This window comes from Eumetopias jubatus, unplaced genomic scaffold (genome assembly GCF_037043125.1).
Source record: "Eumetopias jubatus isolate StellerSeaLion01/CBP00866 unplaced genomic scaffold, mEumJub1_p1.0 scaffold_9, whole genome shotgun sequence".
NCBI classification, from domain to species: domain Eukaryota; kingdom Metazoa; phylum Chordata; class Mammalia; order Carnivora; family Otariidae; genus Eumetopias; species Eumetopias jubatus.
The window spans coordinates 98,712,968-98,735,879 of NW_028274815.1; the positions used below are offsets into that span (position 1 = coordinate 98,712,968).

Genomic DNA, 22,912 nt, shown 5'->3' on the forward strand with positions numbered 1-22,912 from the left:
TGGTTGTCTTTCTCACCTAGTGATACCAAATGTACCGACAGGACTCCATCTGCATTTTATTAAATTTCCAATTGAAATTTTGCCTTTTATGCCCAAAGTAGGGTGTATAACTATGTATTTGTTTTGTGGAGCATGGAATAGCTATTATTGTTAATAGTTTTTAGGCTAACTGTGCCTTCATGCTTCTCTTTAATTGTATTTTATCAGATGCTAAAACATAATATAAAGCTGGCTTATGAAAAGACAGAATAATCAGGGCAAAACATCCAGAATCTGATGTAGATACTTAGAGGGATTTAGTTTCTAATAAATCTGATAGTCAAACATTGGAGGAATATTGGTTGTTAAGCTGCCTGCGAGGGGAAAAAAAAAGTAAATTGGTACTATAGCTCCATTTTTACACCAGGATAAATGGCAAATGGAGAAAGATTTTAATGTCAAAAGTGACATAATAAAATGACTATAAGAAACTATGGGTTAGCCTTTTTTCCAGAAATCTGGAGAAGGGAAGTCTTTTAGAAATTTCACTTTAAACTCAGGAACCATGAAATAAAAGTGTTAAATTTGAAATGGTAAAAAAATAAAACTTGACAGAAACACCATTGGCAAAGTAAAAAGACAAATTACAAACTGGGGGAAATCTTTTCAATCACAGTTTCAGACAGAGAACTAATTTCCCTAATATGTAAAGAGATCCCGTAACTCAGTAATGACAGATCCAACAACCAAGTAGAAAAATGAACACAGGATGTGAATAGACTGTTAACAGAAATGGAAATGCTAATGTTTTTTTTAATTTTTTTATTTTAAAGATTTTATTTATTTATTAGAGAGAAACAGCATGAGAGGGGAGAGGGTCAGAGGGAGAAGCAGGCTCCCCACTGAGCTGGGAGCCTGATGTGGGACTTGATCCCAGGACCCTGGGATCATGACCTGAGCCAAAGGCAGTCGCTTAACCAACTGAGCCACCCAGGCGCCCAATGCTGATGGTTTTTAAATGGAGGAAAGAATGCTCAGCCTCACTCATACTGAGAGAAAAGCAGAATAAAAAGTCTTCAAGATAACATTTATTACCTATCCCTGGTAGATGTAAGTAAGCCTGGTAGGACAGTGTTGGGAAACAGGTAGTCTTATACATTGCTACTGCTGGGTGTAAATTGCCTTCTATGGAGGACAATTTTGCAATATCCATCAAAATTTCAAATGTGCTTGGATCTAGCACTTTGGCCTCTTAAGAATTTATTCTGCAGAAATATTCACACATATTTGAAAAGACCTGTGTACAAGATTATTTGTAGTAGCGTTACTTGTAATTGGAAACAAAATGTAAACAACCACCATCTGTGGTCTCAACAGGAGACTGGTGAAATTGGTTATGGTACATGCATGTGGTTGAGTGCTCTGCAGCCATAAAAATGAGTGAGGAATCACCTTACTGATACAGAATATTCTTCAGTTATTACATAGAAAACAGCAGGATGCAAAACAATGTTTATGGTACACTGCCACATTTGAAAGGGGAAAGAAGATGGTTTTATGTATATGTATGGGGTATTTCTAGAAGTGGATGGAGAAACTAATAACGTTGGGTTGCCTGACAGAAGGGAAGTGGGGAGTGGACTTTAGGATAGGGGTCGGGGAGACCCTTTACACAGTATATCTTTTGTTGCCTTCGATTTTAGAACCATATGAATGTTCTCCCAAAATGAATAAAAAAGTGTTTTTAAAGGATTAAAAAAATGCTCTCTGGTTTTGCCTGAAGGTAGTGTTTACATTTCCCTTGCTATGACTAATGCTCACGTGGTTGATGATATTAGCTAACACATCATAAATCCCCTATGTGATAAGTACACGTTATCAGAGGTGACTAAGGCTCAGTGAGCTTAAGTGACTCGCACGTAACCATTTAAGTCCACTAGTCAGGGGCAAACTGGGATTTGACCCTAGACAGCCCCAGCCCTTGAGTCCATGTTGTAAACTACCACACCGCAGGAACAAGTAAGATCTTTAAACAAGTCTGGACTACTGTACAGTCGTGTGTTATTTCAGAGGTAAATTTCTTACTCTGTTTACTATAGATTAGGGAGATTTCCTCAGCTACCCCCCACACTTTTTTTCCCCAGATTTATCCAAACATTTAGTACAGAATTACAGTGATGTCGAAGAACTGATGGATGCGGGAAATATCAATCGAACCACAGCAGCGACTGGGATGAACGATGTCAGTAGCAGGTCTCATGCCATCTTCACCATCAAGTTCACTCAGGTGAGGGCAGCTGCGGGGTTGGCTGGCTCCATCCCCAAGGTCTTTACTAGGTGATTAGCACCAGCTGAGGAACTGATCATTGTTGAACCAGGAGCAGCGGCAGGCAAAGTTGGCTGCCTGTCATTTCCTTGTTAATTGGAGTTGAACATGTGCTGTGTGCAGAGTCTTCCGGTGGTTACAGTCACAGTCGTTTGAAATGTCCAGATGTGTACCCTTAAGAAATACTTAGCAGGCTTCCACCCTACTCTAGACATAAAAAAAAGCTTGCTTTGTGCATAATTAAGCAAAAGTTTTCATTGTTGCAAGCTCTGTGGGAGATAACGGATTGCCAAGTCAGACCAGCTGGGGGCCAAGGTGAGTAACTCATTGTGGTACATTATCGCTCCATGGTACTCACCCCACAATGTTGATTAGGATTATGAGAATGATATTAAAGGGCAACCGACATTTTTAAGTACTGATGTAAGAACTCATTCTGATCAGGAAGTGGAGAGCGTTTTGAATATGTGCCGAAATTATTGAGGGTAAATATTTTAAGACCTAGGCCAGTAGAACAGATGAATGCAAACATGTACAGAAGGTCCTCTCAGGGCTTCAACATGTGTTAGGAGTTTGGGGATGTTCTGACCTGTATTAACCATTGAACATATCAGTTACAAAAAGATAGTGTTTAATTAAGGAAGGGGATCACAGAGCAAAGAAAATTAAAAAAAAAAATTTCTCAAAGGTCAATCAGAACAATTCCCAATAAATGCTCCACATCTTTACCTTTAGTTATATCTTTGCTTTTCTTATTTTTTAAATATTTTATTTATTTATTTGACAGAGAGAGAGAGAGAGAGAGAATAGAAGCAGGGGGGCAGGAAAGGGAGAAGGAGGTCCCGGCTGAGCAGGGAGCTTGATATGGAGCTTGATCCCAGGATCCTGGGATCATGACCAGTGCTGAAGGCAGATGCTTAACCGACTGAGCCACCCAGACACCCCAAATCTTTGCTTTTTGATTTACTGTAGTTTATTAGATTTTCTCCTTTCTGGTTAATGTAGATTAGGATGTGGCCATCCCTAGTTTGTAAGAGGCTTACATTTCTATCAAAGTATGGTAATTTCTTTTTGGCATCTCGGCTCAGACTGTTAAATATAGGTTAAAAGTCTTTGGGAAGGTAGAATTTTGGTAGAATTCAGAATCAAGGAATACATTATTTAAGGTTTTCAGTTTTTTGTAATTTGTGAAACAAGTTTTAACATTGAATAACGGTCAAATTATCTCTTACATAACTGTCTACATTTATCCTATTTTGGAGAGCCCTTGTGCTTGGAATGCTGAAGATTCCAGATGAGAACAAAACTAGTTATTTGTTTACTTCTTTTTTCTTTGTGAGTGCCCTCAGCGACTTGCGTCCTGTTCTGCCACAGTCAGACTCAGTAAACCTTTGTTGAGAACGACCGAGTGATTGGAGTAATGAAACACTTCTTCAGAAAGTTTAAGAATGACATATGGTAGACTTCTGTTATATTCAGTTTCATTTGGAAGTTTCTATAATCAGTGAGAAGGCCTATGAAACAATGAGATTAAAAAAAAAACAAACCAAAAAAACGAAAAACAACCCTACCCTGAGAAATCACAGTGAGGAGTGGAAAATAATTAGGATTTGTATCACAGACAACATCAGGGCTCTTTACACCTCTTCAATTTTGCTTTTCTGTTTTGCTACAGGCAAAATTTGATTCTGAAATGCCGTGTGAAACCGTGAGTAAGATCCACCTAGTCGATCTTGCTGGAAGTGAGCGCGCGGATGCCACTGGTGCCACTGGGGTTAGACTGAAGGAAGGGGGGAATATTAACAAATCCCTCGTGACTCTGGGAAATGTCATTTCTGCCTTAGGTGGGTTTCTGCTTGTCCCCTGCTGCCTCTTACTCTTCCCCGTACCGTATTAGCACAAAGCAATTATGTTTAATGTTTGTGTTACAGACCGAGTTTATAGCCTCAAGGTTTTCTGAAGCGAAATTAGAGCAAGAAACCTCACTAGTTGTTGTTTTCTTTCTTTTTCTCTTTTTCTCCCGTGCAGCTGACTTATCTCAGGATGCGGCAAACCCTCTTGTGAAGAAGAAGCAAGTTTTTGTGCCTTACAGGGATTCTGTTTTGACTTGGTTGTTGAAAGATAGCCTTGGTGGGAACTCTAAAACCATCATGATCGCCAGTAAGAATTCCACGTTCTTTTCCTCAGCATATAGTGTTTTATGTGAGCTAACTGTAGATGTGTAAGTTTCAAGTGTCTCATTAGGAAATAGTACCTTTTTTAATCTTAAAAATAATAATTTTTCTATCTTGAAGAAAATGACTACGATCCCATCTACACTATCCTATTATTAACTCTCTTTCCCATTTCCTAGTTAGATAAACTTGCCATGTGTTGTGCAAGCTGGGATACTATGTGCAGAATGACTCTCACCCTTTCTTTGCTCAAAGTACAGGATAGAAACTTTTCACTCCACGAGCTCACAGGAGAAAATCATTACAGGAACATAAAGTGAAAATAACCCAACTTCTGTTTTTCTGTTCTAAAGCAGTACATGTGGAATTTAAAATGAGGAGTTGAGAGGAAAAACAACAGTGCACATAAATGATAGCAGTTCTATACTGTGCTGCTGCATTATCACTAACAGGAAGAAGTGTAGCAGAGAAGAAAAATGTGCAAAGGGGAGACAGTCGCGTGGGGGAACTCAAACTTTTAAACCCACTTTCTCTTGCCCTTTTTCCCCTTCCCTTCTTTGCATCTTCCCCACTCCCCAGGCCTTGCATTAATGCTGGAGAAAAGGGATCTATCCTGGGATGTGTACCCCAGATGCAACTGTCTAGTTACCTGAGCCCTATAGGCTGTGGTGGGGGGAGGGCAATTAACCATAGCTTTACGAGGAAAATAATTCACTGACTTACTGTTTTGAAAAATGATCATGCTCTAGATTTTTACAGGTGGTAGGCTTTGCCAAAACTTTTAAAAGTATTTTATTTCTATGTAATATTGAGAAGTACAGATAATCTTGAAATCATCTTCTTCGTGTGTCTTCAACAGAGAAAATTCCTTAAAGTACGGTGGAGTTGAATCACAGACCTGTACCTCTGAAACAATGCAATATATGTTAAGAAAAAAAAAAAGAAGAAGATAGCAGGAGGGGAAGAATGAAGGGGGGGAAATTGGAGGGGGAGACGAACCATGAGAGACGATGGACTCTGAGAAACAAACTGAGGGTTCTAGAGGGAAGCGGGGTGGGGGGATGGGTTAGCCTGGTGATGGTATTAAAGAGGGCACGTTCTGCATGGAGCACTGGGTGTTATGCACAAACAATGAATCATGGACATCAAAAACTAATGATGTAATGTATGGTGATCAACATAACAATAAAGAAAAAAGTATGGTGGAGTATCTCATATCTCATTTTAGAGTTGGTTAGATAGCTGATTCTAGACTTAAGAGGAGTAAAATGACATTTAATTTGGTATAGTGAGCAGCTTTCCTATAAATCTTAGATAATTTTTAATATTCATTACTGTGGCAATGAATATTTAGTCTATCCAATGACCTGGGGTTAATCTGACTTTTAAATTACGAACCAACTTTGTGTTAAATGAAACACGGAGTGCTGGATAAATTATTTTTTGAATTCATTCTTCACAGCCATTTCACCTGCTGATGTCAATTACGGAGAAACCCTAAGTACTCTTCGCTATGCAAATAGAGCCAAAAACATCATCAACAAGCCTACTATTAATGAGGACACCAACGTCAAACTCATCCGTGAGCTGCGTGCTGAAATAGCCAGACTGAAAACACTGCTCGCTCAAGGGAATCAGGTTGGGTTTTTCTAAGATTTATGGATGATTTTCTTTGAGTAATGACATCTATTTCTAGATCTTAATGAGACAATTATCTCACTCGTTGTATTGATTTGAGTAAATAAGTGCTAAGTAAAGCTTTGAATGAGTTAGCCAGTCTCTCCTTTACATTACCCTCCCATTGGCCTTTGCATTCATTATGTGCTCCATTTGGAAGATTTTATCCACTAAACCTGAAATGATTATCTAATAGTTATCAATTATGGATGGAGGGGCGCCTGGGTGGCTCAGTCGTTAAGCCTCTGCCTTCGGCTTAGGTCATGATCCCAGGGTCCTGGGATTGAGTCCCACATCGGGCTCCCTGCTCAGCGGGAAGCCTGCTTCTCCCTCTCCCACTCCCCCTGCTTGTGTTCCTGCTCTCTGTGTCTCTCTGTCAAATAAATAAATAAAATCTTAAAAAAAAATTATGGATGGAAATTTAGCATGCAGTAGGATTAGCAGCATAATCTCCATTAGTGGAAGGAAATTGAGGTGCTTGGAGTAATATTTAAAATTCTACCCATGCATTTTATGACTTGAAAATGTATTTTAACAGAATGAAAGACTTGTTTGAAGACCTTTCCGAATCTATTTTGTATTGCCCATTACAGAGGTGGTTATGGTGATAACAGTGACATGTGACAAGCCTGTGGCTGGCTGACATGGTGTCCCTGAGGCCTTGCTTGATTGTCAAAATGGCCTCGCTTCAGGGTCTTTTGGGATTCTAGTGAAGGGCCTTTGTCCTTTTGTTTTTTACACAGTGACCTTATCTTTGTAGCATACACAAAGATTTACATTTTGAGATGAGTAGCGTGAATTAGGTTCTGATAGGTTTTAGATGCTGTTGTAAAAGAAAGGCCACCTTGAAAGAAAATCAGGGATAGCTTTTTTTAAAATATTCAACTTAGATTCAAGTTAGAAATAAAGAAAGATCTGTTTCTTCCCATTTTCTTAACCTGTAAATGGATATCTTAATTATCATTAAAAAAATGCTTTTCTTTAAAAGCAGAGTGCTCTCTCTAGAACAACTTTTCATCTAGGAATATATGGCCCTTGAAGTCCTTGACATACTGTAAGTGGTTTGGCCCCTGAAACTATCAGCAGGATGAAAACCTCACTGAGTCCTGAAATACACCTGACAGTTCTTTCCCATACAATGGCAGACGACAGTGGAATAGGAATTATTCATTGCACTTAGAAATATCTCCATGTATATTTTACGTTTTGATGTGGGTCTTTCCTGTGTGTGAAAGGAAGTTGCCAGAATGAATGATCCAGCTCTATGTGATGTCGTCAGCCTCCTCTGACTTACAGCATGAATCACGATAGTCATTTTAATTCATACACCATGTTATTGGGATCTTTTTTTCAGTGTTATTAAAACGTTACTTATCTGAGGTGAACATTTAAGGGTGACTTGACAGGATCACCCAAACTATTATATGTGAAGGAAAGTATTTGGAAAATTCTTGATGCAACTTATTGTACTTAATGGTTTACTAAGTTATGGGAATGAAGGAAAAAAAAAGACCAGCCTTTTTAAAATTAAACTGAGGAAATCCTTGAAGGGAGCCTTATTATATGGACAGAAAACTTTAACTTATTAAAACTTTTACATATTCTATCTGAGGAATGTCTTCAGAGGTATTGTGTGTGCCAGTTTCCTTTTATCTTCTTTTATGACCAGATTATTAAAGGAGTATTTTTGTTGCTGTGGTTTTGAGGGTGAGGATAGAAAAGATAGTTAAGTCTATTTTAGAGTGCATTGAAGATAAAATTCTTTGTTAAACCTAATACATTATAATAAAAACAGAAGTCCCAATTTAAAATAATTTATCACACTATGAAACTATAAATTATTGTGAGACAATACAGGCTTATCCCAAATTAATTAAATTTGTGATGCTCAATAAAATAAGCAGGTGTTCTTAAGTGCCCATTAAAAATCTCTGTATAATTTTTTCTGATGACATTGCTCTATTCCTACAATATTCCAAATGCTGCCATGGTTCATTGAGAATGTTATTCAAATCAAAGTTCTATTATTTGCTTAAGGACAGCTAAATAAAAATCAACTCCTCCTTCTAATAAGTTTATGTATTTGCCAGTGCAAAATGTCATGTGCATCAGAGTTTCAAAAGCACAACATAAATAAAGCACAAGAATCGAACATGTATTTGCTTACTACATAGAGATATACAGATATATATGTAGTAGTTTGTATATACATATGTATGAACTCTTTATTGAAGAATTGCGTCTGTACAGGAAAATTACATATTTTAAGAATCCAAATCAGTGAATTTTCACAAGCTGAATCCATCCATCCAACCTGCACCCACATGAAGGAACAGAACTTACCAGCCCCCTGGAAAACCCCCTTGATGTCCCTTTTCCAGGTGCTACCTGCCATTTCCTTCAAGAGTTACCTTGAAGGTACCTACCTACCTTGAAGGTACTTACCATTACCCTGACTTCTGAGGGCATAGATTAAGTTTTACTGTTGCCAGTTTTTGTTCTTTATATAAATGGAGTCATGCAGTATATACTCTTTTGATCTCACTTCTTTCATTCAATGTTGTGTTTGTGAGGTTGATCCACATCGTTGCATACAGTTGTAGATCCGTTCATTCTCACTGCTGTATTGAATGCCATCGTACACATATGTCTCAGCTCATTTATGCATTCTAATTTTGATGGGCATTTGGGGAGTTTCCTTTCTGGGGCTATTAGTGCTGCTATTGACTCTCTTCTTCTCCATGTCTTTTAGTGAATGTATGGATGCATTTCTGCTAGGTTTACACCTAAGAGTGGAGTTGGTGGGTCAGAAGGTGTACATGTGTTAAGTTTTAGCAAATGCTGCCAGACAATTTTTTAAAGAGCCTCTACCAGGTGAGATTCCACCATCAGTGTATGAAAGTGCCAGCTCTAGTTGCTGCAGGTCTCCAGCCACACAAATGGGATTGTCCATTGCTCATCGTAACCATCCAATGGCTACAGAGTTGTGTTACAGAAGGACTTTAATGTGCACTTCTTAGATGGTTAATGAAGTCAAGCATTTTGATTACTTGTCTTTTCAAGTGTTCTCTTTTGTTATATTTAAGGCATATTTTCAGACTTCTGCTTTGAATCTGGCAGAGACAATGTCAGTGAACTCCTTTTCTCTTGAATGTATCCGGAGATGAGAAAATTAAACAATACAGAAATGAAATAAGCCAGAAAAGTCAGGAGACAAAGCAAGACAAGAGGAGAAGATGGAAGTAGAATGAATTTCTCATTTGTGTAGCTGGAGTCACAGAGAAACTTTAAATGATAGCTAGATAATAGAAATGTCATCACGTGCAAACTTTTAAGATAGACACATCTCCGAGAGGGTCACAGAGTAAAACTGTTACATGATGTTTGTAAGACTGAGCACAGGCCCACTCGGTAATTCAAAGGGGAAAGAAGGAAGTACGAAAACAGCATTATGTTGTTTTTACATTTTATATATATAATGTATTCCTAGAAAAAGCACTGTATTACAGCAAAGAGTAAAATTCATAATTAAAATCAAACATGATGTCAGCTTTTATAAAGGGAAAAAACAAAAAACAAAAAACAACCCAAGACACTATAGGAAATAGCAGGAGACAGAGCCAAACACATTTGCCACAGAGAACCATATAACTTCTCTTTCTCATTTCATGAGAGCTCACATAGACCAAGGTAAGGAAGAACATAGCATATTTACATGACACCATAAAAATTTGCTGTGATCAGTACAAACCAGGAAAAAAAGATTGCCAACTTGTGCACTTTCTTTATTATGAAAAGAGCTTCTATTAAAAAGATAAGATAGGGACACCTGGGTGGCTCAGTCAGTTAAGAGTCTGCCCTTGGCACAGGTCACGATCCTGGGGTCCTGGGATCAAGCCCATGTCAGGCTCCCTGCTCAGTGGGGAGCCTGCTTCTCCCTCTGCTCTTCTCCCTCCTGTTTGTGCTTGCTCATTCTCTCTTTTAAATAAATGAAATATTTAAAAAAGATGAAAGATCACAAGCTGATAGAAAAGTGAACAAAGAATATGAGCACAGTTCACAGAAAAAAGTTTCAGATGGTTCCTAATCTATGAAAATATGCTGTGTCCCTTAAAATATAATAAATGCAAATACTAAGAATAGTGAAATGAATATATATATGAAAATGGGCACATCGACAAATAGTCATTGAGCTGTGTATTTTGCTGCATGTAAATTACACCTCAAAATTCTTAGAAAACCTATCAGATGGGCACAGATGACAGTGCTTGATTGCAAAGTATGTTGGCAAGGGCGGAAGGCAGCAGGTGCCTGTCCATGTGGTTAGGGGAGTTGATGCCACTGCAGTTTTGATGTAGTATAATTGGTTTAACACATGAATTTCATATGAATATTATTTAATCCTGAACATTTTTCTTCTAAATGGACACCGTGCAAAGAGTAATTTAATTGAAAATGGTTTAGTTTTACCAAATATTTCTTTTAAAAGGACTCAGGTAGAGTTTCCAAAAGGTGTGGTGGTCATGATAACCTGCATGCTTGTGTTCATTCTGATTATCTGCTGAGTAGTCGATGTGGTAGGAATGTTTCAGCTTTGAGTAGAGATGAAAGATCCCAAGAGCGGAGTCTGTAAAATTAGCCATGTTATAAAGGGGTTGCTAATTGTTTTGAAAATTGTCAACCATATATACACAGTGCAGTCACAATAATGCCTGGCACTTGCATTTCTTCACTGGCAGCTATTTGTCAATAGAAGAATTGCATCTAGATTAGGATGAACTATATATAAACTATAAATGTGTGTGGGCAGCCATAGCTTTGGGTTTCCCTGAGTGCAGTGACTCTGGTAACTGGGTGTGTCTCTTTTCCTTGGAGGTTATGCCTGTACAGGAGATGTTGCCTCCTGTGGGGTGTGGGGCTTCTAAGCCAGGGTGAGCCTCCCACATGCGGGTTTGAATCTCAGCCCTTCAAGAGGGCCAAAGACAGTAGCTCCTGACAGCTGTGAGGACTGTTGGAGAGACTTCACGAGGACCTTGCCATCCTGTTGTTAGCTCTGCTGTCTGCTGAGTAGACAGAGGCCGAGTGTGGCCCCTGGTAGTCTTGTTAGCCTGAATGTGGAACTGACCCTAAGAAGATCACCTCGTGGCTGTTGCATTCATTTGAATAGAAATTGAAAAGTAAATAATAATGAAAAAATGCTACAGTCTCTGAGGAGGACAACTTGGCAATTAAAAAAAAAAATCATACGTATAAATGACTCACAAATTCCCTTCGAGGAACTTACCCATACAGCTATGTACATGGTAGGCAACTGGTACAGGATGGTCATTTATAGCATTGCTGGTAAAACAGAAGATCAGAAAAAACCTGCATTTCCATTAAGAGGAAAGTACTAACATAAGTTACGGAATATCTGTATAGTGGAACACTGTACAGTGCGTTGGAGTTGTTCAAAAAGAACAAAGTGGATTTATTTGTACTGAATTTTCTCCAAGATATATTGTTGAGTGAAAATCGCACTATTCAGAATAGTATTCATGCTATTTGTTTAAAAAACAACAAAAATATGCTTGCATACAACCAGAAAAACTGCAGATTTACACAGCTTATTGGGAAGACTGGTTGCCCGTGGGATGGGGAGGGAGGAAGACCCTCTCTTTCTTTTTATTTGAGTCTAGTTGACACACAGTGTTACATTAATTTCAGGTGTACAACAGAGTGATTTAGCTTCTCTACATGCTCACCACAAGTGTAGCTACCATCTGTCACCATACAGTGCTATTACAGTACCATTGACTATATGCTCTCATCTGTACCTTTTCTGTGACCCCTTTCTTTTATTTTTATTTTTTCTTCTTTAAATTTTTTATTGTTATGTTAATCACCATACATTACATCATTAGTTTGTGATGTAGTGTTCCATGATTCATTGTTTGTGTATAACACCCAGTGCTCCACGCAGAACGTGCCCTCCTTAATACCCATCACCAGGCTAACCCATCCCCCCACCCCCCCCAGAACCCGCAGTTTGTTTTTCAGAGTCCATCGTCTCTTATGGTTCATCTCCCCCTCCAATTTCCCCCCTTCATTCTTCCCCTCCTGCTTTTTCTTTTTTTTTTTTCTTAACATATGTTCCATTATTTGTTTCAGAGGTACAGATCTGTGATTCAACAGTCTTGCACAATTCACAGCGCTCACCATAGCCTATACCTACCCAATGTCTATCACCCAGCCACCCCATCCCTCCCACCCCACCCCCACTCCAGCAACCCTCAGTTTGTTTCCTGAGGTTAAGAATTCCTCGTATCAGTGAGGTCATATGATACATGTCTTTCTCTGATTGACTTATTTCACTCAGCATAACACCCTCCAGTTCCATCCACGTCATTGCAAATGGCAAGATCTCATTCCTTTTGATGGCTGCATAATATTTCATTGTATAGATAGACCACATCTTCTTTATCCATTCATCTGTTGATGGACATGTGACCCCTTTCTTTTATTTCTGATGACATCATAGTGGGGAGTACTCGGTCCCTGCCTCTCAGATTATGAGTTCTGAATATAGTCAGAGCCGCTGTGTGTCCCACCCGGCTCCCTTTGCCTCTCCTGTCTCTCTCTGCCTTGTCCCATTTCTAACCTGATTTTGGTGTCCTGTCATTCTCATGTCAGTCTTTATACCTTTGCAACATGGATAAAGAAATGGGTACATAGATTGTGGTGTAGCTGTACCATATGTGGAGTAGAACCCAGCAGTGAAAATAAATGAGTTTCATTTGCGTGTATCAACATGTGTAAATCTTAGAAGCCTGTGGTTGAGCAAGACTTACGCTTCTTTTTGAATTTTTACATTGTGCATATTCAAAACAGATGAATCCTTTTAGATCTAGGGATTTAGGTTGTGTTTGATTTTGGCAGAATGTCAGCATGTTACATGTTTGTCTTTTCCCTTCGCTTTACCGATTTGTATTGCAAATGTAGGTTTTAGGATGCCACGGTTTTGAATATTATGAGATATGTACCCCATCAATTAAAGACTTAGTGATGACTGACACTTTTTGGGGGGTTGTGCAACAATACATTTTACCTCTTCCTAATAGTTTATTTGGCAGTTTTTGATAATTTATCAATCATGGATAAATGCTTCCTGTAGATAATTGCTGTTTACTAATTACAGTTCTCTTTTATGGCTTAAATTGTAGATCGCCCTCTTAGACTCCCCCACAGCCTTAAGTATGGAGGAAAAACTTCAGCAGAATGAAGCAAGAGTAAGTGATAACTCGACTTGTTATTTTTTTAAATCCTAACTTTTGCTGTTATTTTAAATGCATGCTTTTTGGCACTTGCTGTTCGAAACTCATTTTCCTTCTTCATTTCACTTAATCCTCCCTCTGCCCCACCCCATTTTTAAAGAAGCACAATAGAGGCGCCTGGGTGGCTCAGTCAGTTAAGCATTTGACTTCAGCTCAGGTCGTGAGATCTCAGGGACCTGGGATCGAGCCAGAGCCCCGCTCTCCTCTCTAGCTCTGTGCTTAGCAGGGAGTCTCCTTCTCCCCCTGCCCCTCCTCCCCGCTTGTGCTTGCTCGTTCTCTCTCTCTCAAATAAAATATTAAAAAGCACAATAGTCGACTTTTATATATCTTATCACATTCTCTATGACTTATTAAATGTCTGGTACATGATAGTTACTGCAATTGAAATTCACACACAGGCCGTATTCTTGAAGCAGCGAGGCTGCTGGGTCCTTCAGAGCAGACAGGAGCCTTGGTCCCCACAGCTTTACCACAGCTGAAGCATGACCATCGTTTAGTTTTTTTGTCATCCTTTTACTTTGTTTCTGGCAGGAAGTGTGGCCCTTGGAGGATCTCTGAATACTCCAGATAGATGCTTAGTTTCCCTTAAGTTAGAGAGTTGAGGCAGGAAGAGTGAGTGGCAGGGAGTGCCTGGCAGACAGGGCAGCTCTGGAAATGTCGTGGCCCCAACGTTTCATGGCTGACCTGATTCTGTACTGTTTTTGTTTTTTAAAAAAATACTCCTCTGTGGAAAGAAAAACAGGCATTGGGAACATTTTTGGGATTGGATTTTGTTCACTGTGCTGAATGGTTAAAACAGAGAAAGAAAATTGGATTCTGTTGGTAAGCTCTTCAAGAATACACAATATTGAAAATATAAATTGGGTTTTAGTTAGGAACTTGTTGACACTTCCCTAGATAATTATGCTGATGAATTTGCTGATAATAGCATTAGTAAAAACATTAGTTTCTTAATCCCTATTTTTCTCATGAAATTTTATATTTTATTACTCAAATTCTAATTTTGAGTGCTTTGAAATGTCCGGATATAGTCTTAAATTGTTTCTTAATAGTCATTTTCAGGAATACCTAGCAAGTTAATAGAAACCAATAAACATTTTAATTTAAATGCATTACACATGCTGTTTCAGAAATGACTACCTATCTCGTTCATAACAATTTGTAAGTTTAATCTAGTTTTTTTGCTGAACTTTTACAATTGTTTACTATCTGCTTGGCTGTAAATCTTATCACCTGATCACTTGTTAGAGATGGTATCCCACGTTTGTCTATTTTATAAATGAAGATTATTTGCTTTAAATTCAATAGTAAAATCAACTCAAGGCATACTTAACAATTTGTTTAAAGCTAGAATTATTTGATTGAATTGGAAAAGGATTGACTGGCTTGTCGTTTCTTCAGGGAGAGCAAACCTCTTGGTGAAATGCAAAAGCATTTACTGTTGAATGCTGTGTTTCTCAGATAAATTGCCAGTGAGAATCTGTTAACTGATTATTATCATAAATTGGTAAAGTCCATACACCAGTCTTTTCTTCTCCTATAGGGAGAGAAGGCATAAGACTATTCCCTCTCTCAAAGCTTCTCCAAAACAAACCCTGATAGCCATGTGGCTTTAATTGCTATCATTAGAGACTGATGTTGGCATCACTCGGAATGGAAGAGTGGAGCATGCATGCAGTCCCAGGCCACAAAGACAGTCTTCTCAAACCATTAAAAACACACAAAAAGCAAAGCTAGAGAGGGTTGGTCCTGTGTCTCTTATTTATTTATTTTTAACCAAGAAGATGATGGATTTTGACTTTACTAACTAGTAAAAATGAGGAGATACAATTTAAACTCAGTCCACTTGGGGTAAATGGAGTAAAATGAATGACCGCTGAACGATTGGATATAGGTGGGTTAGGTATGTTTTGGTTTTGTTCTTGGGTAAACCATCGCTCCAGTTTCTCCAACTCTTGTCAGTCACAAAGGCTTTCTGTCAGGGAGTTTCTGACATGAATGCACTTTCCAGTTACCATAGTCAGTGGCTTGTAGGAAGTGTCTTCCTCTTGGAAGAGAGTGTGCAGCAAATGTGTTCAGGCATGCACTTTGGTCTGGTTAAGTAAGCTAACTTCTCAGTGGGAAGAGCAGTAGGTTCAGATGGGATAAGAGTGCGGAGGTGGCAGAGGTGCTAAATTAGAGGAGGAGAAAGGCTTTCAAGGACAGAGTGTCCTCTGTCCAATCATGTCATTGCCCCGCCACCCCCCCCATTACTCTGTTTTAGCTTCAGGGATATTCCTTTTTACAGGACACATTCTTTTTTTTTTCTACCTATCACTGAGTTACTTACTAGAATGACTTACTAGGAGCATTTAGAAAGTTTTATGGAACCAGCAGAATATTTTCATTAAATTTGAGAAGCAGTTTCTAACTGTGCTGTGTTCAACAATTGGGAATGTTTTCTCCCCTGAGTTATAGCAGACTGGAAAGAAGCTGATTTTTATCAAAACGTTTTTGCTTTTACTAAAAGTTATTAAAGAGCTACTTTTTTTTAAAGATGGAATGAGATTTATAAACCCTATTAATTAGCTAAAAAAGCAGATTATCTCTTAAAGAAAACTGTAGCATCCAAGGTGATTTAATCACCATATCTAATTAGAAAAATCACTATTTTTTAGAACCTAAAGTATAAATTAGGAAAAAGTAACCCATTTAATGGGACATTGTCATCCTTGTCATTTTTTATTAATATCCAAGGAAGCAGCTTTTATTTAAGTATACCATGAAAAAAGAGTGTTGTAAAACTTAGGCAACTTGACAAATTTTTTTCCTTTTCTTTCCTTTGCCTTAATGTAGGTTGTAGGATGAGATCAGCTTGTTTGATTTATCCTTGGTAATGGCTCTTTCAGGGGCTGAAATTGCTATCTAATTAAAATATATCGTACATCCTTTCATAAGCTCTAAGAGTTTGGAAACTTTCTAGAAGAAAATCGCAATAATTTTCTTATGGAGCAATCATACATGTGTGTTTTTCCTTTTAGGTTCAAGAATTGACCAAGGAATGGACAAATAAGTGGAATGAAACCCAAAATATTTTGAAAGTAAGGACTGTAATAAGGTGCCTTAATCTTATTATCTAGGTTTAAACAGGTAAAACTTTTTTTCTTTCTCCCTCAAATATGGCTATTATGTGCTTTGCTTAAGGTAAGATTGGTGACTTTTGGGGGATTGGGGTTCTGGTTTGATTTTGAAGAAATGGAAATATAGCTATGAGACATTAAAGCTCTGTGTGTTTTAACATGTAGAGGGGATGCTGATACTTCTGTTTCCACTTGTTGGAGTTTCCATTTTTGACTCAGCACATATTAAACTCAGTTAATATTCAAGGGCATCCTTAATATTCAAGGGCATCCTTCCTGCCTTTGTTAAATCCAGTGTAAAAGTGATATGTTAGATGAGAAAAAAAAAATATGTTCCACGGCAATATTGTAGAATGTGCATGCATTAGCATGGCTAGATTTCAGAAATTTCTGAACTAGTAATTTCCTATTGGAATTTTGATCTCTGTGTCTCAAGGGCTAGACAGAGATGGTCTGCCTGTTTGGCAAGGCTCATCGTGAAAGATGTCACCAGTGGCCTCCAGTTTTCATCCTCAAAATGCTTCAAAATACGTATTTCTTCATGTTCCAAGTTTTTGCTGCATTGGCAGGAAACCTGAGTCTTCTGTTGAGGGTCCGCCATGCCAGGTTTGAGGTTCAGACCTGAATATAAGCTTTGATAGTGTCTGACTTCACCCACGAGAGAAGGTGATTCAGAGACCACTGAATCCTGGGTTTGTTTTTTAGGCCTATTTAGGCAAAACTTTCCTGGAGGAGTGAAGTCTTCTCTACCATTAGCAAGGCTGGATAGATGAAGTTTAGCTGCATGTCCTGGCAGAACCCTAACTTGGATCCCCTGTACATGAAAATGGGGCACCCACTTAACTGTCATGGGGGCAAGCTCTTGAAGGGCCTGGATTAGCCAGTTAGTTCTGTGTCTAACAGCTCGGAGAGGAGCATATTGTGTTCAGTTCTCCATGTGCCATTTAGGTGGCTTGGCCTGCTCTCAGGCTTGAAAAGACTGTTTCTCGTGAGGTGGGAGATTATGCTGTGCTTCTCAGCGTGGGTGGGTTGGTCATGATGGTCTGAGAGATGATACTTCCAGTTACAGAAAGCACTGCCCTGAGTGAGGGGTCCTGAGCCCAGACTTTCTTTTCTCCCCTCCTGGTTCTGGTGATAGTGTCGTATTATTTTGAGGTACTTCTTCAGCGTTTCCTGTGTGGAGAGATTTTTGTGCAGGAAACCGAGCCTGCAGGGTAGTCGGGTGTGGAATAAACACCCCCCGAGACATGGGTAGTTTTCATCCTGCGGCGGCATCAGCTCTCAGAAAGAGTGCCGCCTCCCCTGACTGTGAAGCCCACGTTGTTTGATCTTTCATGGCACAACGTACACTCTCCTTGGTAAATCTGCAAAGAGAGAGGATGGAAATCTGTTCCAGTTAAGGAAGAGAGAAACCAAATAGTTAGCTCTGAAAATCAGTGCTTGTAGTGCCAGTCAGCATGGGCAGCAGCGCACCAGAACCTTGAAGACTTGAGCCTCGCCCTTCTGCTGTGGGCTCTGTGGGTCCCTGGAGGAGGGGTTTTGTGGCAGCTCCGTGGAGGGATCCTTCCTGAGAGCGGCCATGATGAACCATCAGCTCCTTTGTTATGCTTTTCCTCCTAAGGTGGTTCTGGGCCCTGAAGCTAAGTCATCCTGCAATTCCATTATTCATACATCTTTTTATTTTTATTTTATTTTTTATAACTTTTCAGATGAGAAGAGTGGAAATGTGATGTGTGCTAGGTGTTAAAGGTTATGAGAAAGTCTAATGATATTTCACATTTTTCCGTCTCTTGCTCTTGCAAGCCCATTTTGGATTTCTCTGCTGGTATTTGTGTTTTAAATCTGTAGTCATTTTCTACTCACATTTGATATTTTAAGGGCTGTCTTCCTCTCTTATTGGAAGACAGTGCCTGAGGCCTGAGGTAAAGAAAAAAAAAGGCAGCTGCTCAAATGCTGTTTTCGAAAACATTCTTTGGAAATTGATGAGGGAAAGAGAGTGTTATCTGATGAGTTTGTGTGGTTTATGAAATCCTTTCCCATGTTTCTTTTGTTGGATTGTTCCCTCAATCAGCTTCTGCTCCAGTAATGCTGTATAGAATCCACTCCAACCCAGTGGCTTAAAATAGCATTTTCCCTCATGCATGTACAGGTTGGCTGGGGGTTGGCTGGGTGGGTCTGGTTTGGCTGGGCTCTGGTCCAGGCTGTGGGTGGGTTTCAGGTCTGCTCCACATGTCTCTCATCCTCTTGGACCAGCTGTTGTCCAGAGCATGCTCTTCTCATGGTCTTGGCCAAGGTACTAGCAGGCAGGCCTAGTTGTGTAAGCACGTTTCAATATTTTGTTGCACCGTACCTTCTAGCATCATGTTGACCAAAGCAGGTCACTTGGCTGAACTGGAAAATCAAGGGGGAAAGAAGTACACTTCATTCACAACAAGGTGATGTCAACGGTGTAAATGTACAACCTGCTTTGGGATCAGTGGTTTAATTTACACACACCCATGTTTAAATGTGAGTCTTCAAATTTTGGGAACTTGCTCTTCTAGAGAATTTGCACATTTTGTAGAGACCAGCCCAATGAACCAGTAAGTTCCCAGGATTATGTTCATTGTCAGGATCTAGTTGTTGACTCTGCCCACTTGCCAGTTATTGTCCTTTTCAAGCCCCCAATTCTGAACATCCAAGGAGAGACCTTTGGGGAGAAGAATGAAGAGAGTTAAAATATCCAGGGGATTGAAGGGAGAGGTGAGAGCTGATTCGGTGTTTGTTGGCACTGTGACTGCCTGCCTTGTTGCTTTTTCTTGTCTAAGTGTATCGGTGAGTCGTTTCAGAGGAAACCAAGGGTATTGTTTGAAGAGAGGACTAAGGAGAGGAGCATAACCCATCTTCTCAGTCATCAGAATGATCTTCTTTGTTGGTGTTGAGCCATCTGTGCCATATGCTTGTATCTCCTCCTTCAGTTTTGAGACCCAGGATTAGTCTGTCAGCATATATCATGCAGAGTTGCTTCAGGAATATATGGGAGCCCCCTTTCATGCAGGGGTAGGAGTCTCAGTGTGTAAGGCAAAGATTCCTTAGTGGCAGAATTATACTTAGAAATCCCTTCATTTCCCTGGAAATCACTAGATCCTCAGCTCCTGGATGCTCACAAGCCAAGGAGTAACTTTGTTCCCTTCTTTTAATTTGGTCTGTGGCTTCCCTTGCTCTGGATCAGTGATCCAAGGTCCTCTTGCGTGGGGATGGAGGGAGAGTGGAAGGCTGCTGGCCACATTCATGCTCTGAGAACGGGTGATGGCTGTTTATAGCCAGGCTTGTGGCACCATGGTGACAATGGTGGAGCCTCAGGTTTTGATCTGTGGAACTCGGATCTCAGACTTCAGTTCTCTTTCTGACTCACTGGGTCATGACACTTACCCACAGATGTCTCATACCCTGGTTCCTAGCTTGGAAATCAGGGTGGATGGCAACCTCTTCCCTAGATCCAAGTTAACGGGCTAAGACATAATAAAGTCCTTGGATTTATTTGAAAGTGGCTAATGAAGGTACAAAGTATGTTAATCTTAAGGAGGCCATTCTTGGGCAGTTAGGTAATGAAAATTTTATTATCTTCCACAGTGTACTCTGTATATCCACTCTCTTGCCCCTTAGCCTGCCTTCCTTATTTTCATTAATCTTCATTTTCTGGAAATTAAAGTCCAGACTTCCAGAGGCAGCAATCTCCTCAGTTCCCTGTTTACTTTGACAGTTCTCCCTGCCCCAGGACCCCTGGAATCCCACCTGCGCTACCAGATGTCCTGCTGGTCCCTGTGCATACCTGCACATTGGGTCTCTTAGTGTTTCTTGGCTTTTGCCTGTGTTGCTCCACCATTCCAGATGCTTCCTTCCCCTTTCAAGGCCTGTCAGAATCACGTGGAAGCGCTCTCTCTGGTCACACTTCTCCTGCACTTCCCAGTTGGAATGATTTTGTTCTCCTTGGGCCTTTATAGCATTTGGTTTTACCTCTGTTGCAGCATCCATTATAATCTGAGGTGGGTGACCTTGATTTCTCCCTCTGAACAGGAGCAGGGTCTAGGCAAGGACTGTCTCTTTATCATCCTGTGAGCCAGCTTCTGGAACTCTGCTTCTCACAGAACAGGCATGCAGCAGAAACTTAACTGCATTAAAGTAATATCAAGAAACAAAAACCAAGACCTTTATATTATTTTGCTAGGGTTGTCATATGAAACATCACAGACTGGGAGGGCTTAAACAGCAGAAATTTATTTTCTCACCGTTCTGGAAACTAGAAGTCTGAGACCAAGGTGTCGGCGGGGTTGGTTTCCCCTGAGGCTTCTCTCTCTAGCGTGTGGTTGGCCTCCTTCTCTCTGTGTCCTCACATGGCCTTTTCTCAGTGTGCCTGCTCCGCCGGTCACCCTCTGTGTCCGAATCACCTCTTTTTATAAGGACATCGGGCAGATGGTACCCTAACTGCTTCATTTTAGGGTAATTACCTCTTTGAAGGCCCTGTCTCCAAATACAGTTACATTCTGAGGTACTGGGGAGTAGGACTTCAGCAGCTGAATTTTAGGGGCACACAATTCAGTCCATAACGACCTGGAAGCATACAGATCTGATGGTGTGGTGGGAGAAGTAACATGGAGTGTTGTGCACACAGTGGTCTTGTTCCTACCTCTACATTCCACCATATGTTCCTCATTCTTCTTTGAAAGCCTTATACGTGAGTGTGTGTTTTTTATTCTGGGAAGGAATGTGGGTGGCTGCCTTCCTTTAGATTATGGTCCCATCCTTCATTTGGATCAATTCGCCTTTCAAAGTGTGGCTTCTGGACCAGCAGCAGTACTGTCATCTGTGAGCTGGTCAAAGCTGCAGGCTCTCAGGCACCCCCACAGATGCGCTCTGTCAGAATCTAAGATGCCCGGGTCTGCACCATTACATTTGAGGAAAGGTGGAACAGTCTTGGGCTTCTTTGCTCTCAGATCTCTTCTCCCCCTTCTCTGGCTCTGCCCTGGGTCATGGGGGACAGACTCCCGGGGGCTGCCCTTTCTCCGGCTCCTGTGGGACTCTCTGGGAGATTGGAGCGAGAGAGCAGACCTCTCGCGCTCCAGCTTCTTGTGGCATCCACATGGCCCCTCCTGCATGCCGTTCTGCCTGGTGACACAGCCCTGGCCTCACCCCTGTGTCCCTCCTGCCCACGAGTAATGCCGGTTCCTGCTGGTGTCAGTTTGTCGGTGGCCTCACCATCCTCAGTGGCTTTCAAGCTCCTCCTTTAGCCAAGTAACCAATTCCCTGCTTTAAAGCACCTGCGATATAAGCCCTGAAGTAGTTTCTGGTTCATGGTTCAACCTGGTCTGGTAGCAGAGTCCCACATCCCAGTCTCTTGCCATGCTGTGCCAGCTCCTGAGAGTCTGCGTTGACTCCTCTTTCTGACCTCTCTAGTCTCTTAGAATGCTGCCCCAATGTGTTTTTCATCCTGGCTGCATTTGTGTTAAACGGTGATAACTCTTCTGGGTCTTGGAACTTAACGTTGTGATAAATCCAGCATCTATAAGCCTTGGGATCACTGCCTTCCTGAGGCCGCGGTATCAGTTCGTTCCCCTTTTGCATAGCTTCGGTATTGTGCTGACTGCTCAGCGTTTGAAGTGGTTTATAAAGTGACTCCTTAATACCCCTCCTGTGTGCCTTTTGGCTTGGCTTTTTATGAATCCCGTATGTTTTACTGCTGATGAATTTTTTCAAGTAACGAGTCCCCAAATGCTTTCTTTGTCCATTCCCATTCCCCCCACACCACCACCCTTTACATACCTCTTTGGTTTGTCTGCTCAGTACACAGTTTGGTTTCTCTGTTCTCACATTTCATAACGAATGAAAAAAGTGCTCAAAGATATGTTGTCTGACTTCCAAATAACTCCTTGAATTCTGTGCTTCAAAATAAATCAGTCAGTTTGGCCTGTAGCATAAAGCTCTTGAGTGTCTGACAGATGGCGTGGCAGAAGGGAGTGCTGACTCTGGGCCTGGGCTGTCCAGAGCCCAACCGCAAAGTGCTGCCTGCAGCCCCGAGAACGCTCTCTGTTTGAATCCCTCCAGCACTGGCTACTCTTCCCATTTTTTTTAATAAATAGGGTCTCTTCCTTACTGAAATCAAATCCTTTGATGACTCGGGGTCTGACTTGCTTTTGTGTTTTCATTGCCCCGCATGGGACATCTGACTGTGACTTGGCACCAGGATGGGTTGGGGAGGAAGCAGGCCGCCCAGATGCAGAGGCTGCCCCTGGAGAGACTTGCCCTTGAAAAGTGAACTAGTTGTATAAGTCGAATGAAAGTTGTTGT

The 22,912-nt window shown here is 40.6% G+C and overlaps 1 protein-coding gene across 2 annotated transcripts in view; it reads left to right on the forward strand.

Moving 5' to 3' along the window:
• The window catches only part of KIF16B (kinesin family member 16B), a 306,377-nt gene that overhangs the window by 54,790 nt on the left and 228,675 nt on the right, over window positions 1-22,912 (forward strand). For both annotated transcript variants that reach the window (XM_028113007.2, XM_028113008.2), the window contains exons 7-12: window positions 2,124-2,266; window positions 3,981-4,149; window positions 4,334-4,465; window positions 5,942-6,117; window positions 13,359-13,424; window positions 16,490-16,549. In XM_028113007.2, coding sequence (XP_027968808.1) covers window positions 2,124-2,266; window positions 3,981-4,149; window positions 4,334-4,465; window positions 5,942-6,117; window positions 13,359-13,424; window positions 16,490-16,549 — 746 coding nt within the window. The remainder of the gene's footprint in view (window positions 1-2,123; window positions 2,267-3,980; window positions 4,150-4,333; window positions 4,466-5,941; window positions 6,118-13,358; window positions 13,425-16,489; window positions 16,550-22,912) is intronic.